This window comes from Dama dama, chromosome 3, assembly GCF_033118175.1.
Source record: "Dama dama isolate Ldn47 chromosome 3, ASM3311817v1, whole genome shotgun sequence".
Lineage (NCBI taxonomy): Eukaryota > Metazoa > Chordata > Mammalia > Artiodactyla > Cervidae > Dama > Dama dama.
Window position 1 is genome coordinate 70307964 of NC_083683.1, and position 22176 is coordinate 70330139.

The window sequence follows — 22176 nt, forward strand, 5'->3', positions numbered from 1 at the left end:
ATTCTAGATCGGGGGTTGAGACGTTTTAAAGGGCCAGACAGTAGATGTTTACGATGTTGAGGGCCTCACAGAACAGTCTCTCTCACAGCTATCCGTCTCTGCTGTTGTAGCATGAAAGCAGCTGTAGAACAACATGTGAATGAACAGCTGTGGCTGCTTCCCAATAAACCTGTACCTCCCAAGACAGGCAGCAGGGCAGTGTGCTGACCTTGTGGACTGCCTGGTGGACCTTCTTGCCTCACCCCCACTATCCTGAGTGTGTCCTTTTCCAGAGCCTGACCCAGCCACAGAGATGGCAGCTGAGTCGCTGCCTTTCTCCTTCGGGGCACTGTCCAGCTGGGAGCTGGAAGCCTGGTATGAGGACCTGCAGGAGGTGCTGTCCTCGGATGAAAACCGGGGCGCCTGTGTCTCACCCCCTGGAAACAAGGAGGTAAGAATGCTAGGCCTGATGCCCAGGGAGGAGGCGCTGCCCTTCCCTTCTCAGCTAACGCATACCTGCCCTCCTTATCCGCTTGAAGGAAGAATCAGAAGCCTTCACCACTCTTGACCCCGCCTCTCTGGCCTGGCTTACCGAGGAGTCAGGACCACCAGAGGTCACACGCACCGCCCAGAGCCCCTGCTCTCCAGAGTCCAGTCAGAGCTCCCTGGCTCAGGAGGAAGAAGAGGAAGACCAAGGAAGACCCAGAAAACGCAAACAGAGTGGCCAGTCCCCGGCCCGGGCTGGCAAGCAACGCATGAAGGAGAAAGAACAAGAAAATGAAAGGAAAGTGGCACAGCTAGCTGAAGAGAATGAACGGCTCAAACAGGAAATCGAGCGCCTGACCGGGGAAGTGGAGGCAACCCGCCGAGCTCTGATTGACCGGATGGTTAATCTGCACCAAGCGTGAACAGCTGGGACCAGCACTTCCATTTCAGGCCACTTCTGACCCTTCCTGGAAGTAGCTACTAACCACATCACCAGTGCCAATGACATACCCCACCACCATCAATTCAGCAGGGGAGAAGCTTTGGGTGGACAACAGAAAAGGGCCTCAGTGTGTATATAGAGATTGTACATTTATTTATTATTGTCCACATCCATTAAAGTGACTTTCTATGATAAGCTCTCACTTTCACTTCTTCTTCTTGCCTTTAGGGGTTTCCAGGGGTTTCCCCTCAGCTAGAGCCAACTGTTTCTTCAGATCCAAGAGTTTAGCCACCTCTGCAGCAATTTGGTTCTTGTCTGCCTTCTGTGCCTTCAGTTCTCGGACAATGTCGCCCTGAGAGGAGAGGGGGCGGGGGAGAGACAGTGAGACCAGAGGGACCTGTTTAGGACCCAGCTCTCCAGCTTCCCACAGGGCTTCAGCCCCGCACCTGCTTGGCCACCTCCGCCGTCAGTGCTTGGACCTGCTGCGGTCCCGCTGCTGTCAGTCCCGCTGCTGCCTTGGGGGATGCTTTTGCCTTGAGAACAACGACAGGACAGAGTGAGCACCTGCTACCATAAACACCCCCTGACTTCAGGTTTGATGTAAGATCGCAGGAGCAAGTGATTACCTTTAATGCCAAGGACTCTTCTAGCTAAGACAGGAAAGAAAAAGTAAGTGAGGAAGCAGCAGGGCCAAGAGAGGAGTGAGTGAGGGCTGCTGAGGGGCACGGAGGACTGTCGGTGGGTGAAGCAGCCTTTAGCTTTCTCACCTGGCCCCCACTGAAGCGCTGCTTCAGACTTTCAATCTGGTCATTTTCCAATTTTTGGAACAAGGGACTGACCTGTGAAAAAAATTCCAGAATCATCCACTGATGGGGTATAAATTCTTATTCGACTATAAAGAGGGCCTCTCCACCCCAGCTTCTGACATTTAGGAACTCAGCGTTCCAAAAGAAAGGTTGAGTGTACTGCTGAGCAAAATACATGCTGATTTCAGTAAAGAATCCGGAAAAAGCACTGGCATTCATTAGGATCAGAGATTACTTAGGCTATTTAACAATGCTAAGTTGATGCAAAAGCTTACAGGAGTGCATACTTATTTTTATCATCTTGTCTTGAGAAAGCGGCTACCCTGTATTTTCCCTGCCCCCTGGATTCTGGCACAAAGGACGGTGAGGACATAGGGGCTAAAGAAAATATTGGGCTTGTAAACCAATACCAAGGGCTTTATATCAGAAACAAGCCTGAAGTGCAGAGTGGAGGTGAGGGTGGAATGGGTTGTGAGAACAGCTATGAGAGTGTCGCACCCAAAGTAAGTTCTTCACTGAGCCCTCCTCCAGAGGCTGCATGGCAAGGTAGAAATAGTGAGGACTTCCCTAGTAGTCCAGGGGTTACGACGCCATGCTTCCAACACAGGATGCAGGTTCAATCCCTGGCCTGGGAAGATCCCACATGCCCTGGGACAACGAAGCCCATACACAGCTACTGAGGCCATGTGCCTAGAGCCAACCAGAGAAACCACCACGACGAGGAGCCTGTGCACCACAGCTAGACGGCAGCTCCGCCTGCCTCAACCAGAGAAAGCCCACGTGTGGCGACAGATTCAATGTAGCCAATAAATGAATAATTTTTTAAAAAGAAATTCTGAGAGAGGTTGGCTCTTCCAACTCTCAGACCTACCGTGCCAATCTGGTGTCCTGCTGGTAAGGTGCATAGAAAGCTTGTGGGCAGGACACTGCAGGCTGGAGGTGGGAGCTGCAGCTGGGCTCGGATGGTGGCGCTAACGGCAGGCATGTACGGCTGGAGCATGATGGAGAGCAAGGCAGCTATGTTCACAGCCAAGCCTGTCACTGTCCCCGCCCGCTGCCTGGGGAAGGAAAAATACTAGTCCAGACCTCCAAGAGGACAAATCCAACCAGTCACTTTATTTCTGCAGCCAACCCTACCTTCTTACCCACCTGTCGGCTTCGCCACCTTTAATCCGCTTCCAGGGCTCATTCACCTGAATGTACTGGTTGCCATGGCGAGAGATGGTGAGGATGCTACGCAAGGCATCCCGGATCCTGGGAAGTAAGGACGCAGGCCAAGGTGTGAGGACCCGGGGTACCAGTATGGGCTTGTCAATGTGCCGGCAGATCCCGCAGTTGAGACAGAGGTGTAGATACTTACCGAACCTTCTCTAGCAGCTGGTGGTAGTGCTGGAGCTCCAGGGTGACATGGGTCAGCAGGCGCTGATCATCAGAGGTGAGCACCATCTCAGGCACAAAACCCCCAAAAAACTTGGACACAAACATCCCAGCTCTGGATGGGAGTAGGGAAGGAGAGGGGAGAGAAAAGAGTTACTGCCCAGTCTCTTTACAGAAAATTGGACACGGTTTTCATAATTTTACATGTTCTCAGAACTGAAACCACCTGGCTCCCTCAAGCTGGAAAGCAAAACTTAATTCCTTATTTTCTCCTTCCCCTAAGAAAATGTCTGCACATGACAGACATACTTTACATACAGGCATCCCTCATATAAGGTTTCCAGTAACCATTTGTTTTTCAGAAGTCAGTAACTTGAAATGATCAAGCTGAAATATACATTAACTGATATCAAATAAATATATTCTTTAGCAGAGACTACCTGATCATTGTGGTTAATGACCAAATCTGAAAGGGTGGGTAGCCACAGAGGTTACTTCTTTAGATTGCAGAATAGCTGAGATAGAGAGCAATAATGGAAAGTGAGACTGAAGTAATAAAACTCCAGTCTCCTACCCCTGTGCTAAAAAAAACCCCCCTTTCCAGTCAAACTTTTTAGTGGCCTGCAAGTGAACTTGCACTAGGAAAGGACACACTTCCAATAACATTAATAAAATAATTAGCAAAAATTCACTTGGTGACGAACTCTGCTAAATCACATTTCTACAACTAACTCCCCCCCTTACAAGCCTCCCCCGCCACCGCCCCCCCCCCCCCCCCGCCCTCTAGCTATCTGCTGCCTCTCACCCCTCACCAGATCCCACCTGTTGATGAAGTTGCCCAGGTTGTTAAGCAGCTCAGAATTATTCTTGAACAACATGTCTGTCCAGGAGAATGCACTGTCCTGCCCCTCAGGCCGAATGTACAGCAGATAGAAGCGCCAGATGTCAGCAGGGATCCCTGTGTCCTGGGCCATGTCCCCAAACACTCCCACACCCCGGCTCTTAGAGAATTTCCCATCCTCGTAATTCAGATATTCTGGACAGAGAAGGAGAATGCCAACCATCTGTTCAAATCACGTCCTTCCTCCCTGACCCACTGACTCTTCTTTCCTCAACCTCAGCTCTAGAGTAGCTGGCCTGCATAGAACTTGGGGATCCTTCCTCTCCAATCTGATCTTTCCCGTTTGCTTCTGCCCACTACAAAACTCAGCTATGAACTGCTCTCTTCAGGTCCTTGCTTCCTTTTTCTGGGTTGAGCATCCCTGTTCTAACCGTTTCCTATTTCACCTCAACCCCTAACTCAAGACCCTGCACCTCTCCAGGACGTCTTCCAAGTGCCTTGGCCCTCCCCCCCTGAACACCCCATCTTCGGTCTCCCAGGGTACCTGTAGCAATGAGGTGGCTGACCAAGGTGTAGTTGTCCTCAGCTCCGAGGGCTGAAGAAGGAAAGACTATGCCATGGAAGGGAACATTGTCCTTGGCCATGAACTGATACAGGCTCACCTATCAAATGTAATTGGGAGACAGAGCTCCTGAGAGCCTCTTCAAAGGCCTGAGAAAGACCAGGTACCCAACCCTAACCACCCCGCCACACAGTCACCCTTCCGACGGGCAGTGGGTGCGGGTGTGCATGCTTGGTGGTGTCCAACTCTCTGTGACCCCAGGGACGACAGCCCACCAGGCTCCCCTGTCCATGGCGTTTTCCAGGCAAGAGTACTGGAATGGGTTGCTATGTTCTCCTCCAGGGGATCTTCCCAGCCTAGGGATCAAACCCGCATCTCCTACATCTTCATTGGCAGGAGAATTCACCACTGTGCCACCTGGGAAACCCCATGGACAGGCTAACCAAGAACTACTCACTTGTTCTGGGTTCTTCCACCACTTCTCCCACTGGTCTGTGTAGTTGGCTGTGATGGACAGGTAGCCAATGGTGGCGTCAAACCAGACGTAGAACACCTGGAGGGCCAGGAGGCAGGAGACACGATGGATGCAAGCACAGTGGGAAAACCCTGCCACCGAGTCTCAGACAGAAACAGGACACCATCAGTGGTCTGTTCTGCTTGCCCAGGATTTCAACCCCAAGCGGAATAATGTGAGGTCTGAATAAAGCACAGTGTTTTTACCTTGTCCTCAAAACCTTCTAAGGGCACAGGGGTTCCCCACTTGAGGTCTCGGGTTATGCAGCGGGGCTTGAGGCCATCTCGGAGCCAAGAACGAGTGATGAACCGGGCGTTGGGTGTCCAGTCACTGCCCGGCAACGTCCTCTCCAACCACTCCTCCACCCGCGTGCCCAGCTGATAGAGAAGCACAGAGAGCTGGTTTATGACAGCTGCATGTGTGGTCAGAACAAGCATAAATATACACAAGCTTTCTGGAGTAGTTTATTGATACATAATTAAAATTATATATGACTTTGCCATAGCAATTCTACTTCTTGGGATTTTTTTCAAAAGAAATTTTCACGTAAGTGTGTATAGATGTATTTATAAGAGAACTGCACCGCTCATCACACCAAAAATTAAAACTAATTCATTTCGTTCAGTATCAACCAGTGAAATACTTACTTATTAAGGCTTTTAAAAAGAGCGAGGAAGACCTGTATGTCTTGATATGTAAAGATCTCAGAAATATATTAACTAAAGCAAACGTCTAAATAGTAATATAATCCTATCATTATAAAAATAAGTAATAGTAATACACAGATTAACATAATCCCCAAAAATATATCTTAGTACTTTATTCTCACATGAGATTAGGGGGAACATCCACTTTTACACCATCTATTTCATTTTGAAATTTTAAAAACAAGTGTTTATCGCTTTTGTAAGCAGAAAAACAAAGATAAACCTTTCATAAGGGATGGTTCACATGATTCATCCACAGAAACACCACAGCACTGGAAGCCTAACAACACACTGTCCTGGTGAGGCTGTGGCAAACAGGTGCACACCACGCTGGGAGGGAAGTAAAACTGAAGACACCTACTGAGAAAAACCAGGCCATAAACTACAAACACATTCACTCTGGACACAGCCAGTGATGCCTTAAGGAATTTATCCTGAAGACAGACTCCCCACAACACAAGAATACATATGCACAAGGTTATTTACTGCAACAGTATTTTTAACTGCAAAATACTGGAAACTACCTAAATGATGAACACAAGAAATTGGTTAAATAAACTATGGTACCCACACAGAATGCAGAACCATGCAACTGTTTAAATAACAGGGCTTCCTTGGTGGTCCAATGGTTAAGGATACACCTTGCAATGCAAGGGACACAGGTTCCATCCCTGGTCCGGGAAGATGCCACGTGCCGTGGAGCAGCTAAGCCTGCGCAGCATGCTTAGAGCCTGCGCTCCGCGGCAAGACGAGCACCACAGAAACCGTGGCCCCCACCTGCCGAGATCAGACAACGCCCTCACACGGCGATGGAGACCCACCACAGACAAGACATGAAACAAACACAATTTAAAGGCAAAAACAGAACCCCGTGGTGACCAAGTGATAGGGTTCCACTCTTCCACCACAGGGGACACAGGTCTCACCCCTGGTCAGGGAACTAAGGCCCCCGCGTGCTGCCAAAACAAAAATAAACAAGCTTGAGTGAGAATGATCTTTATGAACTGACATGTATGGAGTAGTCCTGATACGGAATGATTTCTAGAACATACTGTTGGGTGAAAAATATAAAAATGGAAAACAGTATGTACAGTATGCTATATTTTGTGTAAGAAGGAAATAACAGATACATATGTACACATACATTTATCTGCTCATCTTTATATATATATATGTTTTATATATATATATATATATGCTGCTGCTGCTAAGTCACTTCAGTCGTGTCCGACTCTGTGCAACCCCATAGACGGCAGCCCATCAGGCTCCCCCATCCCTGGGATTCTCCAGGCAAGAACACTGGAGCGGGTTCCTTCTCCTATATATATGTATATAAAAGCTTATCTTTACAAAAATAAACACACTAAGGCTAAATCAGAAAACAAAGCCCATCACCTACAGGAGACAGGAGAACGGGGAGCACGGACAGGAAAGGGAATGACACTTCTCTGAGTATTTTGCTGTTCAGTCGCCAAGTCATATCCGACTTTGTGACCTCACAGATGCAGCAAGGCAGGCTTCCCAGGGTTTTGATTTAGAAGCATATTAATGTTCTACATTTTCAAAAAACAAGTATGAGGAGAGAAAAAAAAACTAGAAGCAAATGAGCCTAAATTATTGGCTTATTTCAGTAACATAACCATACTGAAAGGGGAAAAACTGAGCCAAGACAATGTTGAGCACATTTGATTACACACCCTCAGTTGGACGGGAAGGAACAGGACTGCAAACTAACTAACCCAAACTCACCTTAGTAGGTTTTCTGGTAGCAGTGTGGGTGAAGCAATTCTGAAATTATTTTTAGGTGTACTGTAGGATCAAATAAATGAATAAATAATGTTGCTGGAAACCAGAGTACTTACTGTGTAGAGGACAAGAGATAAAAAATATGGGATGAGGGAAAGTGAAGAAGAACGCCATGGGGCTGGACTGGAATGGCAATGTCGGTGGAACCTAAAATAAATGCCTAACTTTCTGCTGACAGGGCTAAGAAGCAAAGACACCCCAGGAGCAATGAGCACAAAATCTGGCCTCTAATACTGTCCCCTACTTAAAAAAAAAAAAGGCTTGGTGGAAAAATGGTTGGATCCCAGGATGGAACAAGATGAATCTAGAATATCCTGCTATGCTAGAAAATACGTGCTTAAAAATGATAGGAGAGAAAAAAAAAATGATAGGAGACCTCAGAAATGCCCAGAGAAACCACCTTGAGGCTCCCGTTGGCCAAATAAGGAACAATTAGAACATCAAAATTATTTAGGACAAGAATCAGTTATAAACCATTGAAAAAAATTGGAATCCATGAGTCAACACTGGTAATAAATAGGTAAACAGATAAATGAATGAAGGAGGGAGAAGGTAAGTGTAGGGAGAGTGGTAGAGTTGGCAAATCTTAATAAAAATCCGGTCAGGTAAGAGTGATTAGATAAATGGATGCTAAATTCAGAGGGACCCTTTCAATGAAGATCAAGACACTTGCATGGTCTTAAATGTGCATTTCCACAGACTGTTTTACCTTGCTATTAATTATACAGTGGAGAAGCCTAGTAACATCTTGACTGAACAAAATTTACATCACTGATAAGGGGGAAATGGCCACCACGAGCCTCCAGAAAGAATACGGTATCATCTACGCAATATTCCAACTAAGGATGCGTAATCTGAATCTAATCATGAGGAAAACAATCAACAAATGCAAAATGAAGAATATTCTGTTTTGAAAGGGGGATCAAGGTCTATATTCTTAAAAACAATGTTAATATAAAAGATAAAGGCTGAGGAACTGTTTCAGATTAAGGGAAACTAAAGGACAGAAAATCTAAATACATTATTCAGAGCCAGATTCGGTACTACAGGAAAAAACATGCTAGAAAGCATATTATTGGAATAACTGACAAAACTGGAATATCGATGGTAGATCACACAACTACATTAATGTTAAATTTCTTTAAGCTGTTAACCATACTGTGGTTATGCAGGAACACGTCTTTTTTCTTAGAAGATACACAATGAAGCATTTGAGAGTACAGCGGATCTGTAGGTACATATACACACATGTACGGGACAGAGAATATGCTCAGGCAAATGGAGCAGACTCTCAAGCGCCAGGGAATCTGGGTAATAGGTACACGAGGTTCTTGTGGGCAAAGAACACAAGGTTCTTTGTTCTAGGAACTGCTTATTCCCACAACTCTTTCTGCAAGTTTGAAATTATCTCCAAATAAAAGTTTAAAAGGAAAAAAAAGGGACTTCCCTCGTGGTCCAGTGGCTAACACTCTGAGCTTCCGATACAGGTGGCCCTGGTCAGGGAACTAGATCCCGCAAGCTGCAACTAAAACAGAAGTTCCTGTGTGGGGTGCAACTAAAACCTATGACCCAGCGCAGCCAAATATTTTTACAAAATAAATAGGAACCTCCGTGGTGGTCCAGTGGTTAAGACTCCAGTTTCCAATGCAAGGGGTGCAGGTTTGATCCCTGGTCAGGGAACTAAGGTCCCACATGCCACAGGGTATGGCCAAACATTTTAAAAACAAATAAAAGGAAAAAAAAGATCCACTAAAGTGAAAAATTGGTCAAGACAAATTGTGAAGTAAAAGAAAGTAGACTGCAGAATAACATGAATGCCATGATCTAAACTACATTAAGGAAAAAACAAAAGGCATAAAGATACTTTCATTCAGCACACCACAACCAGAAAGTATCTCCCATTCACAACCAGAGAAAGCCAGATCGCTGTAGCGACCCAGTGCAGCCAAAAATAAATAAATCGATTAAAAATAATAATAATCACAAAAATATAAATAAAACGTTCACATGCAAGTGCTACAGAGGAAAATCAGCAGCAAGAACTACCTCTTGGCAGATGGGCCTGGGCCTTTCACTCTGCTCCTCTCCTGTTACATCGTTTTACAGCAAGCGTGCATGATTTTAAAATGGTAATTAAACACATGGGGGAGTGATCTGGCACACAGTTGCCTCCGCCTGTCGCTGAGGCAGAGGGCGCAGGGGCGGCCGTGCAGACTGGCTTGAGGGAAAGGCCCACTCACCTTAGGCAGGTCCAGAAACAGGTGCTGAGAGGACCTCACTACGGGGCACGAACGGCAGACTTTACACTGAGGCTTCTGTGGAGGGAAACGCAGGAGAAGGTCACCCAGGGCAGGGCCGTCGGGGTCAGGCTGCAGGCCAGGAGCTGTCCAGGCGAGGGCAGAGGCACAGAGAGCGGAGGCCCCCCGTTGGCCACCACGCCTCACCTCACTCTGGAAGGTGTGAGTGCAACCACCAAGGAAGAACTGCTGACTCCGCAGCTCTGAACTTGGAGACTCAGGTCTGCAGGGCCCAAGTTTTGCTACAAAGTTTCACGTCTGTGTCCCTTCATTCCCAAGAACAGGAAAAAAGCATTCTCTGAGCACAGGCTAGACAGACCCAGGCTAGACGGCCCTGCAGCTGTGTGAGGGGTGAAAAGAGCGACCCAAGAGAAGGCGCACGGCTCCTCTTCTCGAGGGAGCCACGCGCAAGCAAGGAGGGCGGGCTTGCGTGAGAACAGGCGCGGGCCTTCCCAGGGCAAGACGTCGAGAACGACTTCTCTTCATGACACAACATGACTACAAACAATGAGGCATGACAGCTAGAGGAGTAAGTCGGGTGGGGCAAGTCAGTGAGAGCCTGTGAGTGAGTTTTGATCTGGGTTGTTGAAGGTGAGAATTTATAAGTCTCTCAGGACCTCTCTCCCGATCTCCACAAGCCTGTATCAACTGCCTACCTAACGTCTCTCCTTGGATATCTAAGGAGGCATCTCAAACTTGACAAACCCAAACAGTGTCACTATACTCCACCAGAAAGCAACTCACGCAGTCTTGCCCATGTTTGTAGATGGTGCTACCAGCCACCCAAGCTGCTCAAGCCAAAAACGTAAAGTCTCTGTTCTCTTGACTTACCTATCACTTCGAATACCAGTCTGTCCAGTTCCACAGAGTCTGCCTCCAAGACTATCTCAAATCCTTCCCTGCCCCCTCATTCCTCCTGCTATTAACCTAGTCCAAGCTACCATCACTCCATTTCTGAGCTACTGCCACTCTGGCCTCCAAACTGGTCTCCCTGCTTTCTCTCTTGCTTCCCTCCCACCCATTATCCACAGAGCAGCCTGCCATTCCACTCCAAGAGGGCTGACTGGGCCCGGAAATCTGGTTACTGCCCACGTCTCTGACCTCATCTCAACCCAGCACCACCTCTCCACCCCCACCCACCCACCGTGAGCCACGCTGGTCTTTTCAATTCCCCTTTTCATTGCTCTGCGGCCTTGGGCCTTTGCATTTCCTGGTCCTTCTGCTTAGAATACTCTTCATCCCACCTATCACCTCCTGGCTGCTTCTCATCCTCCAGTTCAACTCTCAGCTCAAATGTCCCCTTCTAAGAGGACTTCCCTAATCACCCAGCTCAACTCTCCCCCCCGGAAGTCACTCTCCATGACATCTTCCGGGCAGCTTACAGCAACTGCATTCTCTCTCTAGTGCTGGTCTTCGCTTGTACTAGATAAAAATCTCCTGTTCACTGCTACAACCTCAGTACCCACAACTGTGACAATGCTGCTGTAAAGACTCAGAAAGTCTGCTGAATAAATGAACAATTACCAAAGGAATAAATATGGAGTCGAAGAAAGGTGGTATTTATGGGAGAAAGGAAGAAGCAAACAAGTGCAAACAGCTGGTGTGAAGCAGCAGAAAAGGGAGGAAAGTGTGACTTCGACTTGTCTATTTCCCAGCACAATGCCAAGCACAGAGTAAATGCTCAGTATGAGTGATCAGCTGCTAAGACTAGAGGAGAAAGGTCTTGAATGCGAAGTCAAAGATCCTATGGACAACACGGTCCTACTGTACGGCAGAGGGAACCGTGTTAGTGTCCTGGGATAAACCATAATGGACAGGAATATAAAGAAGAATGCATATATAACTGAATCACTCTGCCGTACAGCAGAAATTAACACAACATTGTAAACCAACTATACTTAAAGAAAATCCTAAGTGATAGTCCCTTAAAACTACACACTGTCTCCTCCCAGGCTCCCGGGAGACCCTCCTCTTACCTTGAGCTCGATGGCATTGATGAGCTTGCCACACTTGTCACACTGATCTCCCCGGGCCTCCTCGTAGCCGCAGAAGGGACACACCCCCTCCACAAAGCGGTCGGCCAGGAAGCGGGCACAGTGCTCACACCGCAGTTGCTCCACAGTAGCTTGCAGCACAAAACCTCGGGCCAACAGCCGCTGGAAGATGTCCTGGGTAATTCTGACGAGACGTGCAAGGGACCAGGGAAGTCAGAGGAGGCAGTGCGCCCTTCCTTCCTGCCAGGACCCAAACGCACCCAGTCCAAGTGCCAAAGACATCAGGCAGAGGCCCTCTAGTCATCTGCAGGGAGTTTACTGATGAGTCTAACCCCTCACATAAATTCTTCAACTCCCCACGTGATCTCTTTCTTCATCACTCTAGAATTTACTATGGTCAAATACAGATTTATCTGTTTTGTATTCTTTGTTAACAAAAATCTCCAAAAGGACAGGACTGGTTAGTTCTTTGATATGTCCTAAAAATTGAATCGGTCCAGCTGCTACTAAAGTGCACAGCACTCTCTGGCAGCCTACCAGTGTAGTTTTTATAGGCGTGACAATCAGGCAGAGGAGAATGAATGTTTGCTATGAACACACAGGAGTGGGCGGGGCTGTCCTAAGACTGTAAGAGGAGGGAGGCGGGAGAAGCGAGGCAGATCCTTCCTGTGAGCCTAGGTCCTATCTCTTCCCCGCCTCCATGGCTCCTTCAGCCCTGGTCAGGCTTCTGCACACAGTGAATCCCCCTAATGATGCCTGAGACACATCACATTTCAGGACGATACCCAGATGTTTGGGGGCGGGGGGGAGTAACAACTTCGGTCCCTTCGGTCTTTCTGTCTCCTCCATGTTCCCACTGCCCCCCACCCCTTCCACTTCTGATTGATCAAAGGACACCTACTTGGTCTGCTGTGGAGTGGTAGTCCGACCGAAAAAGTCAAACGAAATGTTAAACCAGCGGTAGATGTCGGCATGGATGGCGTGGTACTTGTCACAGATCTCCTGGGGGGTGAGCCCCTCCTCCAGGGCCTTGGTCTCTGTTGCTGTGCCATACTCATCCGTCCCGCACAGGTAGAGAGTGTTCCACTGACGGAGCCGGGAGTACCTGGAAGGGAAGGGAGCGATCACGAGGCCCAGCTCGGCCCCCTCCACGGGCCCAGGATCCTTCCAGTCTCCCCACTTGAGGCCTATTTCCCTGGGGCTCACTGCTCCCTCGGGGCCATCCCCCAGAAGCTGGCTGCACCTTGCAAAGACGTCCGCACTCAGCACGCAGCCGATGATGTTCCCGAGGTGGGGGACGTTGTTGACATACGGGAGGGCGCTGGTGATGAGCACGTTTCTCTCCCCAGCCACGGGCAACCTGGTAGGGAAGAAGGAAGAGAACAGTCCAGGGGGAGATGAGAGGGTCAAGAGGGACCCAAAGTGCACAGAGCAGCCAGATGTATCTATTCTGCCACCCAGGGTCACGTCCATCTGAAGTCTTTCCATACACGAAGCTGTTGGAGCTTAAACTTCCCCGGAAGCCATGAGATCCCTCCAGCTGCGAACACAGGGCCCTGCCCACAGCAAGCAAGCCTCGTGTACCGCTCCTAAGCAGCCTCGTTCCCACACGGAACTCTGTCCCTCTTTATAATCCTAAGTGCTCCTTTCCCATCAGCCAGTTCTCAGGCTCCAGCCTCCCAAGTACTGACAACTCTCCCCACGCTCTCTTCAACCATCATTCACTAACTTCCTGGACTCTAACACCACCCAAGAACACCATCCCAGCACTGACCTCTCCCCTTCTTTCCAAGTGCTATGTTAGCATTACCTCTAGTCAGGACCTGAAATGCTTACAGTTCACGAACCCACACAAGCGTTCCCAAGTCCTCTCACATCCCATGACTCTCACGCCCTAACCCGTGCGGGTTACTTCCTCACGGCCTGTCTCAAACCAGCAGGCACCAGCCACTGCCTCCATAGCCATAATCTCCCCACTTTCCCAGGATCACTCCTAGTCATGCCACGCCATCTGCCGCCAGAAGCCACTCAATCTGCTCTTCTTTCCCCAGGCTCTGTCACCCACGACAGCTTGCCTGCACACATCCTATATCCACCGCCCTCCCCAGCACCGACACCTCACTAGGGTTCATCTTTCCAATCTTTCTTTTTTTTTTCAGTTTTAATATTCTTTTCTTGACGTATCATTGATTTACAATGCTATTTCAAACCATTCTTAACTTACAATTGCCAACTCCCATCAATTACCAAGTTCTTCAACCCTAGGCACCCTGCAGGCTCACCAAGTCTCGGAATCTATTACTAACAGAGACTCCAATGATTTCCTCCTGTTAACCTCACCCTTCTTCCCAGCTGCATGCTGTATATCCGGTTAGATGGTCCATCTACTTCCTGGAACATTTTACAGCTTATTTCCTTCAGAAAGTGCTCACCAATCTCTCCTGCATTCATTGACTCTTCTCCCCATGACTGAATACCTTAATTTTCTCTGAAATCCAGCTTAGAAATCAGCTCCTTCAGGAAAGCCCTCCTTGACGGACAATCGGCCGTCCCCCGTCACCCTTGCGCCCTGAGCCCCTGAGCAGCCTGCAGCACACACACCGCGGGGCTCCCTCTGTGTCGCCCTGTAATGTCTCTCTCGTCCTGTGTGCTTACCACAGGGCAGACATACAGGTGAGTATGCCCAGGGCGCTGCCCTCGAGGAGGGTACATTCTATCACAGAACTTCTGACTGGGGTCAGTGCGATCAGAGGTACAAAGTGCTCACAGAGGTCAAAGGAAGCTGAGCATCTCCAGCCCAAGACTCCACAGAGGGACTTCCCTGGTGATCCAGGGGTTTAGAATCCACCTGCCAACGCAGGGGACGTGGGCTCCAGCCTTGGTCCAGGAAGATTCTACATGCCGAGGCGCGACGAAGCCCATGCACCACAGCGACTGAAGCTGCGCTCTAGAGCCTGGAAGCCGCAACGACTGAAGCCCACGTGTCTAGAGCCCACGCTCAGTAACAAGAGAAACCCACGAACCACAAATGGAGAAGAGCCACACACAGCAATGAAGCCAACCCAGCCAGAAGCACAAACAGACTCCACGGAGCAGGCCTATCGGCCTGGGTTCTCAGGAATGGGTGGGGATTTGCCTGACTCAAGACTCTTGGGGCGCACTTCAGACAGAAGCAAAAGCATGTGCTCCAGTGCCTAACACCAGCTGTCTCCTACTCTAAGTACGCATTTAAACGTTAGCCTGTACAGACACCTGAGAAAGTCTACCTCCTATTCTTTATTACCTCCAAATCAATCTTCAGTAGGTACTCATGGAAATAGTCAAAATGAGTGAATGAACAAAAGTGAATGAACTTTCATTAACTCATTCAAATTTTACCACTATCTACCAAATACTTGGCCCTGTGCTAGAAGATAGGCCATGTAAAAGAAAAGAGAGCCCCAACCTTCAATAAGCTTACAGGTTAGTGAGGAGACAGATACGCAGAGACAATGACCGCAAAATGTGACAATGGCAGCTGCCAGAAGATGAAGCACTGAAGACTCTCAAGCTCTACAGAGAAGGAAACGGCAGACCCAGTCTCTTGAACAACTGTCCAGCAGGTAGGGGAGACACAGGCCTTCCAGGAAAAAGAGCATGAGCAAACACACCAAGGTGTGAGTATACGATCGCGGCCCGCCTTCCTCTCACAACTCCTTCTGAGCCAGCTGTCCCCTGACTGACCAGCCTCCAGCCACTGGCCTTTTAGAAACTCTTTATAAAGGAGCTTCCTCTATCTGAGACAGCCTTTCCCCAGACTTACCCTTGCCTGACTAACTCCTACTCGTCTTGCAAGTCCTAGGTCTCCTTTTTTTGCTTTTGGCCGTACTGCGCAGATTGTGGCATCTCAGTTCCCCCACCCGGGACTGAACCCAGGCCCTCAGCAGTGAAAGCACGGAGTCCTCACCACTGGACTGCCAGGGAATTCCCACAAGTCTTAGTTCAAATGTTGCGTTTTTCTGAGTTAAACTCCTGTGACATTTTCTCACAGCATCTTGCTCTTTTCCTTCATACTGCTTACAGTTTTTAAAATGCCTGTCTAACACTAGACTCAAAGTGGCCTGACAGCAGTCTTGTCTGTTTGCTCCCCTCGTAGACCCAGTTCCCAGCACACAGGGCCTCACAAGGAGTGGACACTTAAATCTTTATTGAACAACACATTCAGAACTACAAATACTTCATTTCAATGGAAAAATCTACATACGGGTGTGATTTTTTTTTTTTTTTTGGCCACACCACACAGCTCCCTGACCATGGATGGAATCCAGGCACTCACCAGTCAAAGCACCAGTCTTAACCACTGGACCCAGCCAGGAAATTCCCAGTATGTATATGAGTATTATCTTAGCTATCAGAAGAGTGATAAAATATGATGCTAAGCATGCAGGCGGGAGCCAGATTATGAAAGACCGAAGTACACAAAGAAACCATCTGTAGAATTCTGAAAAGGAGGATGACATGGTAATATGGGCAGTTAAGCAGCCATCTGGTGACAATATGGAGCACAGGACGGCAGGGAAGGAGAAGGTAAGAGATGGCAAGGCCCCACTTCAGGCAGCAGCAGTGAGGATAGGGAGGAGGGATGGATACAAGAACTCCTTAGGAATTAGAATCAATGACCTGGTAATGAGTAAATAATACAGGAAGAGGTGAGAAAATGGTATAGATAGATGACACCAAGATTTCTGGCCTGGATCTTTAGGTGGAAGGTGGAAGTCACTAAGACAAGTAACTAAAGGAGAAAGAGAAGCTGGCAGGGAAGGTAAGAGGTTTGGTTTTGGACATGATGAGTTTGCAATGCCAGTGGAGGTGGAGGAATCAAGGAGGTAGTCTGACAGATGTCTAAAGATCAGAACAACGATCTGAACAGGAAAAACAGACTAAGGTACAATCAGTAGGTAGAAAGTAGTTGAAAACACAGGTGTGGGGGGGGGGGGGGGGAACTGATGGACAGTATGTCCAAAATATTAGCCAAGAGGTTAAGAGGATAGAAAATTACAGAAAGGTCAGCAATGGGGATTAGACAGGCAGGTACTGGCTCTGTCAACAATTTCCACATAAGAAACCAAGCCCGACTCAGCCTGTGCCTACTCACACTGGATTCTGCTGCGGCCGAAGCGGGGGCAAGCCTTCCAGGCCCTTCTCCCAAGCAGCTACAGCCACGGCAATCTCCTCCTCAGACAGAGTAGCCAGTTCCTCCTCCTGTAAGAGTGGACAGTATCCCTCAGCAGGTAAGGAGGGCACACAGAGTGAGGAAATTCTCTCCAAGAACCGACAGAGTTAATAGCTGTGCTCAAACTCTCTCCCCAAGCCACCCCTCGCCACCTCAGGCACTGAGGCTGTGTGGATACCCCTCTTCTTTGTCCAAACCTCAGGCTCATTGCTGACAACCCTGCCCTCGAGGGAGCTGGGCTGGGGCTGCTTCTGGAGGTAGGGCCGGAGGGCCAGGACACCCTGCTGCTTCAGCACAGTCTCTGCAGCTCGCTGACACGGCTCCTGAGAACTCAGCGTCTGGAACCAGCTGTGCAGGGCACCCAGCTCCTCTGCAGGCGTTGGGGAAGGGCAGCAATCAACAAGACTCAGAATGGGTGGCTGGAAGGGCACCTCCTCCCCTTCTTCACGAAGTTTCTACAGCTGCCTCCCGGGGTCCCTCAGCCGTCTTTCTGCTATACCTGCCCTGTCAAGTTACAGCTCAAAATAGGCCCTCATAGCCTACTGCCCACTCTGTGGCCCCCACACCCAGCTCCTCAGGCTGGTGGGGACGTGGTGCGCAGCTCTCACCAGGGAGATAGGACGGGTCTTGGAGTAACGGGTAGAGCGCTCCCCACAAAACAACGTCAGCTAGAGATTCTGTCTCCTTTGTTGAGAAACAAAAAGGAAAAGCACACAGGTGAGACATTCCGTTTCTTCCCATGGATGTAATACTATACATTTCCTAAACACTTATTAAGTATCAAGCACTGTGTTAAGCATTTTAAATTATCTCAATTCTCACAATAACCCACTGAGAAGGGTACTAATATTACTCCCACTTCAAAGACAAGGAACAATGAACATTAAAGAGTTTATGAGTTTTAAAGGTTACACTGCTATTAAGGGGCAGTTGGGGGGGGTTGAACTTTGAATACAGTCTTCCTCCTTAATTCTTATACCATACAGCTTTTCCCAACCCCGATCTCAAGGCCCAACTCACCCCAGCCAGGAACGGAGAGCTCCGACGACTCAAGCTGTGGTCAATATGCATCAGGGCTCTCCGAACTGGGCCAAGAACATCTTCTCCCTTCTTCCCTTGGACCACTAAATAGTACAGGGCAGTGGACAAGGCTGGCTGGAACACAGGAGACACGGGTCAGGACCGCCACGCAGAGCAACAACCCCCCTGCCACCCCCCACACCTCAGCCCTACCTGCAGCTCTGTGGCTTCCCATTCCAGCCACTGGTTGGTGAGGTCATCTTGCTCCCAGCCAGATAACAGAAAGAAGTACCTATCCAGGGAGAGAGCAACAGAGGGAGAATTAAAGGGGCTCGCTGGTCGAGTCCATTTCTCACCCTGGTTGTAAATAAGGCCACACAGAGGACAGTAACCCGATTTTATTCAGCCACCTCCCTGCATCAAGGACCGATACTGACCGACAGATCGCACTGGTGGAGAAGAGGTAGTTGCCACTGTCCAGCTGCAAGACAGGGACCTTAGGCCGGGTCAGGAATGGGACCACACACTCTGACACAGGGGACGAAGATGGGTGAAAAACAGAGAAAAGAAATACTATGTCAACTTAAAAGGACATCTTCATGGTCGCGGGGGGACTGAAGGGGCAGAGGGGGTGCGGGGGAGATGGGCAGTCACAAGGAGAGGGTCCAGGATAGGACCTCTGAAAGGGGGTGGGTCCAGAATGAGCTGGAGAGACAACCAGGTGTTCAGCTGAGACTGCCAGCTAGAAACAGATGGGGGCTGCAGAGAGGACGTGGTGGTCCTGGGGTAGTGCTGCAGCCAAGAACTGCAACAACTGAAAATAACTAGGGTATCTGATGTTTTCCCAGGTGGCTCAGAGCTAAAGAATCCACATGCCGATGCAGGAGACATGAGTTCGATCCCTGTGACAGGAAGAGTCCCTGGAGAAGGAAATGGCCCCCACCCCAGTATCCTTGACTAGAAAATCCCATGGACAGAGGAGCCTGGCGGGCTATAATCCATAGGGTCATAAAGAGTTGGACACACCTGAGAGCCTGAGCACAAGCATATCTGAAAATGATCTGAGCTACCCCAGGAGAACAAAATTAAGAGAACTGGGAGGTCTGACAAGAGAACCGCTTAGGAGTCACACAGACAGATGGCTGGGAATCAGGAGAGGTAAAGCGAAGGGAGTACGTGTGACTGTGTGCTCAGGAGAGAAAAGGAGGCTTTCCTAAGAAAATCTGGGGGTTATCATATGAAGGACGGGTGGGGAGGGTACCTAGCAGGTGTGGGAGAAGGCTGGAGAGGGGAAAGAGGTTCACTGGAGTGAGACGAGGTCCTGGGAGACGAACGAGGGGAGACCAGAGATGAGAGAAGGGTACACTGAGGCTAATTAAGGGAAGTGACTGATGAAAGATGTCACTGGGAAGGAAGAAGGGGTGCTGAAGGATAACGTGGGAGGAGGTTGACGGGAGTGCGTGGTGTTGGGGCCTGGAGTGCTGGCGAAGACAACTGGGGGTCGTCGTCTCCGTGTTCCAGTCCCGCCCGTCTCATCCACCGCCCACCAGCACCAGCCCGACTACCTTCCGGGCCTACAGTGCTGATGAGCAGCTCCGCTCTGCCCTGGGCCCGCCCGGCCGCCGCCAGCACAGGCAGACTCCCCGGAGCGCCCTCACTCACGAACAACCTCATTTCGCCGTGGACCCCACGCTGATGCAACCGGAACCGGTCTCCAGCCAGAGGGCGGACCGACCGCCGCGAGGCACGCCGGGAAATGGAGTCCCGAATGAAGCCGTTCCCCTGGCCTGGCTCCCGGAAAGCTGTTTCTCCCATCATGCAACACTAGAAAACAGGAAAGGAGTGTCATAGAGATGGAGAGGCCGTAGACGCGCTGCCAGAGCGACACTTTATTGATGGGAGGACCGGAGGAGACCTTAACGTGTAGGGCCCAGCGCACTTTAATCCTCTAAAGCAGCCAGCGGCCGGTGAGGGAAACGGAGGGCCCCACCTTCTTGCTGAAGTGGCGCTGTCATGACAGAAGCAACTCGCAATGGCTGACTGTAGATTCGAGTTCATAACAATCAGAGACCTAGAGTTGAGAGTTACGGTAAACTTACGTTGTGCTGTGCGCTTTGTCACTCAGTCGTGTCCGAGCTACTTACGTTAGGGACACTGACTTAACGTTGAGTGAAGTCGCTCAGTCGTGTCCATCTCTTTGCGACCCCATGGACTGTAGCCTACCACGCTCCTCCGTCCATGGGATTTTCCAGGCAAGAGTACTGGAGTGGGTTGCCATTTCCTTCTCCAGAGGATCTATCCCATCCCAGGGATCGAACCCGGGTCTCCCGCATTGTAGGCAGACGCTTTACCGTCTGAGCTACCAGGGAAGTCTAACTTAACGTTAGTGACAATTAAAAATTTATGTAGATGTCTTATTAACAAGAGAGAACGTGACTATTAAATATTGATTTAATACCTGTCTGAAGCGCATATGCAGACTGCCAATCTCATTAAAGGGAAGGGAGCATGCATATAGAAAGTAGGTTGAGGGGACTATGAAGGCTAAGAGTTGGGCAGTTGTTTAGTTGGTAAGCAATGTCCAACTCTTTTTGTGACCCCATAGACTGTAGGCTGCCAGGCTCCTCTGTCCATGGGATTTCTCAGTAAAAATACTGGAATGGGTTGCCAGTTCCTTCTCCAGAAGATCTTTCCAACCCAGGGTTAGAATTCACATCTCCTACATTGTCAGGTGGACTCTTTACCACTGAGCCACCAGGGGCAATAAGTATATTCTATTCTAGGAAGCACATATCAGTAATTGAGAAAGAGACCTTCTTAATCATCTTTGAATCCCTTTAAAATTAATTAATACCTAATAGGAGTACAAAAAACTCTGTGGTGGTTCTGAGCCTTTTGAAGCTAAGCCATAAGAAGCCTTGCAGCTTCTGCCCAGGCCTCTTGGAACACTCTGATAGCATTGAACTGCCATGTAAGAAGTCTTACCACTCTGAGATTGCCATGTAGGAGTGGTGTCATGTTGACATGCTGGTTGACAGTGCCAGCTGATCCCAGCATTCCATCCATCCTCATCAAGGTGTCAGGTATGTGAGTGAAGCTCTCCAGACCAAACCATCTATCTGATTGCTGAATACCACCACGTGATCCTAGTCAACACTACATGGGACAGAAGAATCACCCAGCTGAGCCCTGCCCAAGTCTCTGCCCCATAAAATCGTGGGTTCTAAGAAAATAATTGTTATTTTTTAAGTTACAAACTGTGAGGTAGCTGCTGTATTCTCATTTTTCAAATAAGGAGACCTTTCTACCCTACAGAGAGGTTACTTTGAGCTATATAAAGCATTGAAGATACAATTGTTCACAAAATAGGCTTCTACCTTAGCAGAGTTCACACACTTTCTGGGAAGTCAGAAAAGTCAAATAACCTTTAAAGTATCATTAAAGTTATAATGAGGGAATGTAAAGCTTGCTGTAGGATCTCCTAGTTAGGGCCCCTACTTGACTCTTAAGAAGTTAAGATTTTCTTGTGTAAATGACCTTTCAACTGAGATCTAACTAATGAGTAAGAATTAGTCTGATAAAGATTGGTGAAAGTGGAGAGAGGAAGTGTTTCAGGCAGAAGGTACAACTTATGCAAAGGACCAGAGACCTCAATGCATTTTAGGAATGTGAGGAATTAGCATGTGGCTGGAATATGGAGTTTGTAGTGGGAAGTGTGAAAATGCTAGGCTAACAGGAGAAAGTCTCTGTAAACCATACTGTAAAATCTGGACTTTACTCTGAGGAAAATGGGACACCTTTGAATGGTTAAGTCAGGGGAGTGGCAAGGCATTTTTATGTTTTGGAAGCATCACTGTGCCAGGAATGGACTGGAGAGGAGCAGAATTATATGCAAGGAGACTAGCTCAGAAATTATATTATCTGGGCTTAAAAAGGCAGTAGTTATAGGGATTAAAGGAAGTAGATTGCAAAGATTTAGTAATCAGCTCAATACGAGTGCTGAAGAAACAAGACAGTTAGGGCTGGCTGCTAGCTTTCTGACGCGGGCAGTTGGGTACACCCTCTGTGCTCCAGCAGATGGTAGCGCTGCCCCTGGCATCGTGATCATCACACTGTATTTTAATCATTAACGA

General features: G+C 48.8%; 2 protein-coding genes across 2 annotated transcripts; one reads left to right on the forward strand and one right to left on the reverse strand.

The window, feature by feature from the left end:
• The first annotated feature begins 292 nt into the window (after positions 1-292).
• On the forward strand, positions 293-1109 carry DDIT3 (DNA damage inducible transcript 3). The gene is made up of 2 exons (XM_061131552.1): positions 293-430; positions 519-1109. The coding sequence occupies exons 1-2, from the start codon at positions 293-295 to the stop codon at positions 885-887; spliced, it is 507 nt and encodes a 168-aa protein (XP_060987535.1). The 3' UTR covers positions 888-1109.
• Positions 1038-21124, reverse strand: MARS1 (methionyl-tRNA synthetase 1). The gene is made up of 22 exons (XM_061131470.1): positions 21029-21124; positions 19609-19867; positions 18481-18571; positions 18257-18335; positions 18044-18178; positions 17632-17707; positions 17221-17393; positions 16946-17052; positions 13055-13171; positions 12713-12916; positions 11794-11995; positions 9761-9835; positions 5214-5384; positions 4951-5046; positions 4476-4593; positions 3913-4126; positions 3074-3205; positions 2863-2967; positions 2585-2771; positions 1675-1746; positions 1354-1440; positions 1038-1259 (listed from the first exon to the last, which is right to left on the reverse strand). The coding sequence occupies exons 1-22, from the start codon at positions 21113-21115 to the stop codon at positions 1113-1115; spliced, it is 2934 nt and encodes a 977-aa protein (XP_060987453.1). The 5' UTR covers positions 21116-21124; the 3' UTR covers positions 1038-1112.
• Positions 21125-22176: the final 1052 nt, after the last annotated feature.

Coding starts and splice junctions, on each gene's coding strand:
- MARS1 (XM_061131470.1), bottom strand. CDS start 21,115: ATGAGGATGGATGGAATGCTGGGATCAGCTGGCACTGTCAACCAGCAT. Junction 17,394..17,631: donor AGACCCGTCCTATCTCCCTG/GTGAGAGCTGCG, acceptor CAACGCCTGCAG/AGGAGCTGGGTGCCCTGCAC. Junction 1,260..1,353: donor CGGCGGAGGTGGCCAAGCAG/GTGCGGGGCTGA, acceptor CTCTCCTCTCAG/GGCGACATTGTCCGAGAACT.
- DDIT3 (XM_061131552.1), top strand. CDS start 293: ATGGCAGCTGAGTCGCTGCCTTTCTCCTTCGGGGCACTGTCCAGCTGG. Junction 431..518: donor CACCCCCTGGAAACAAGGAG/GTAAGAATGCTA, acceptor ATCCGCTTGAAG/GAAGAATCAGAAGCCTTCAC.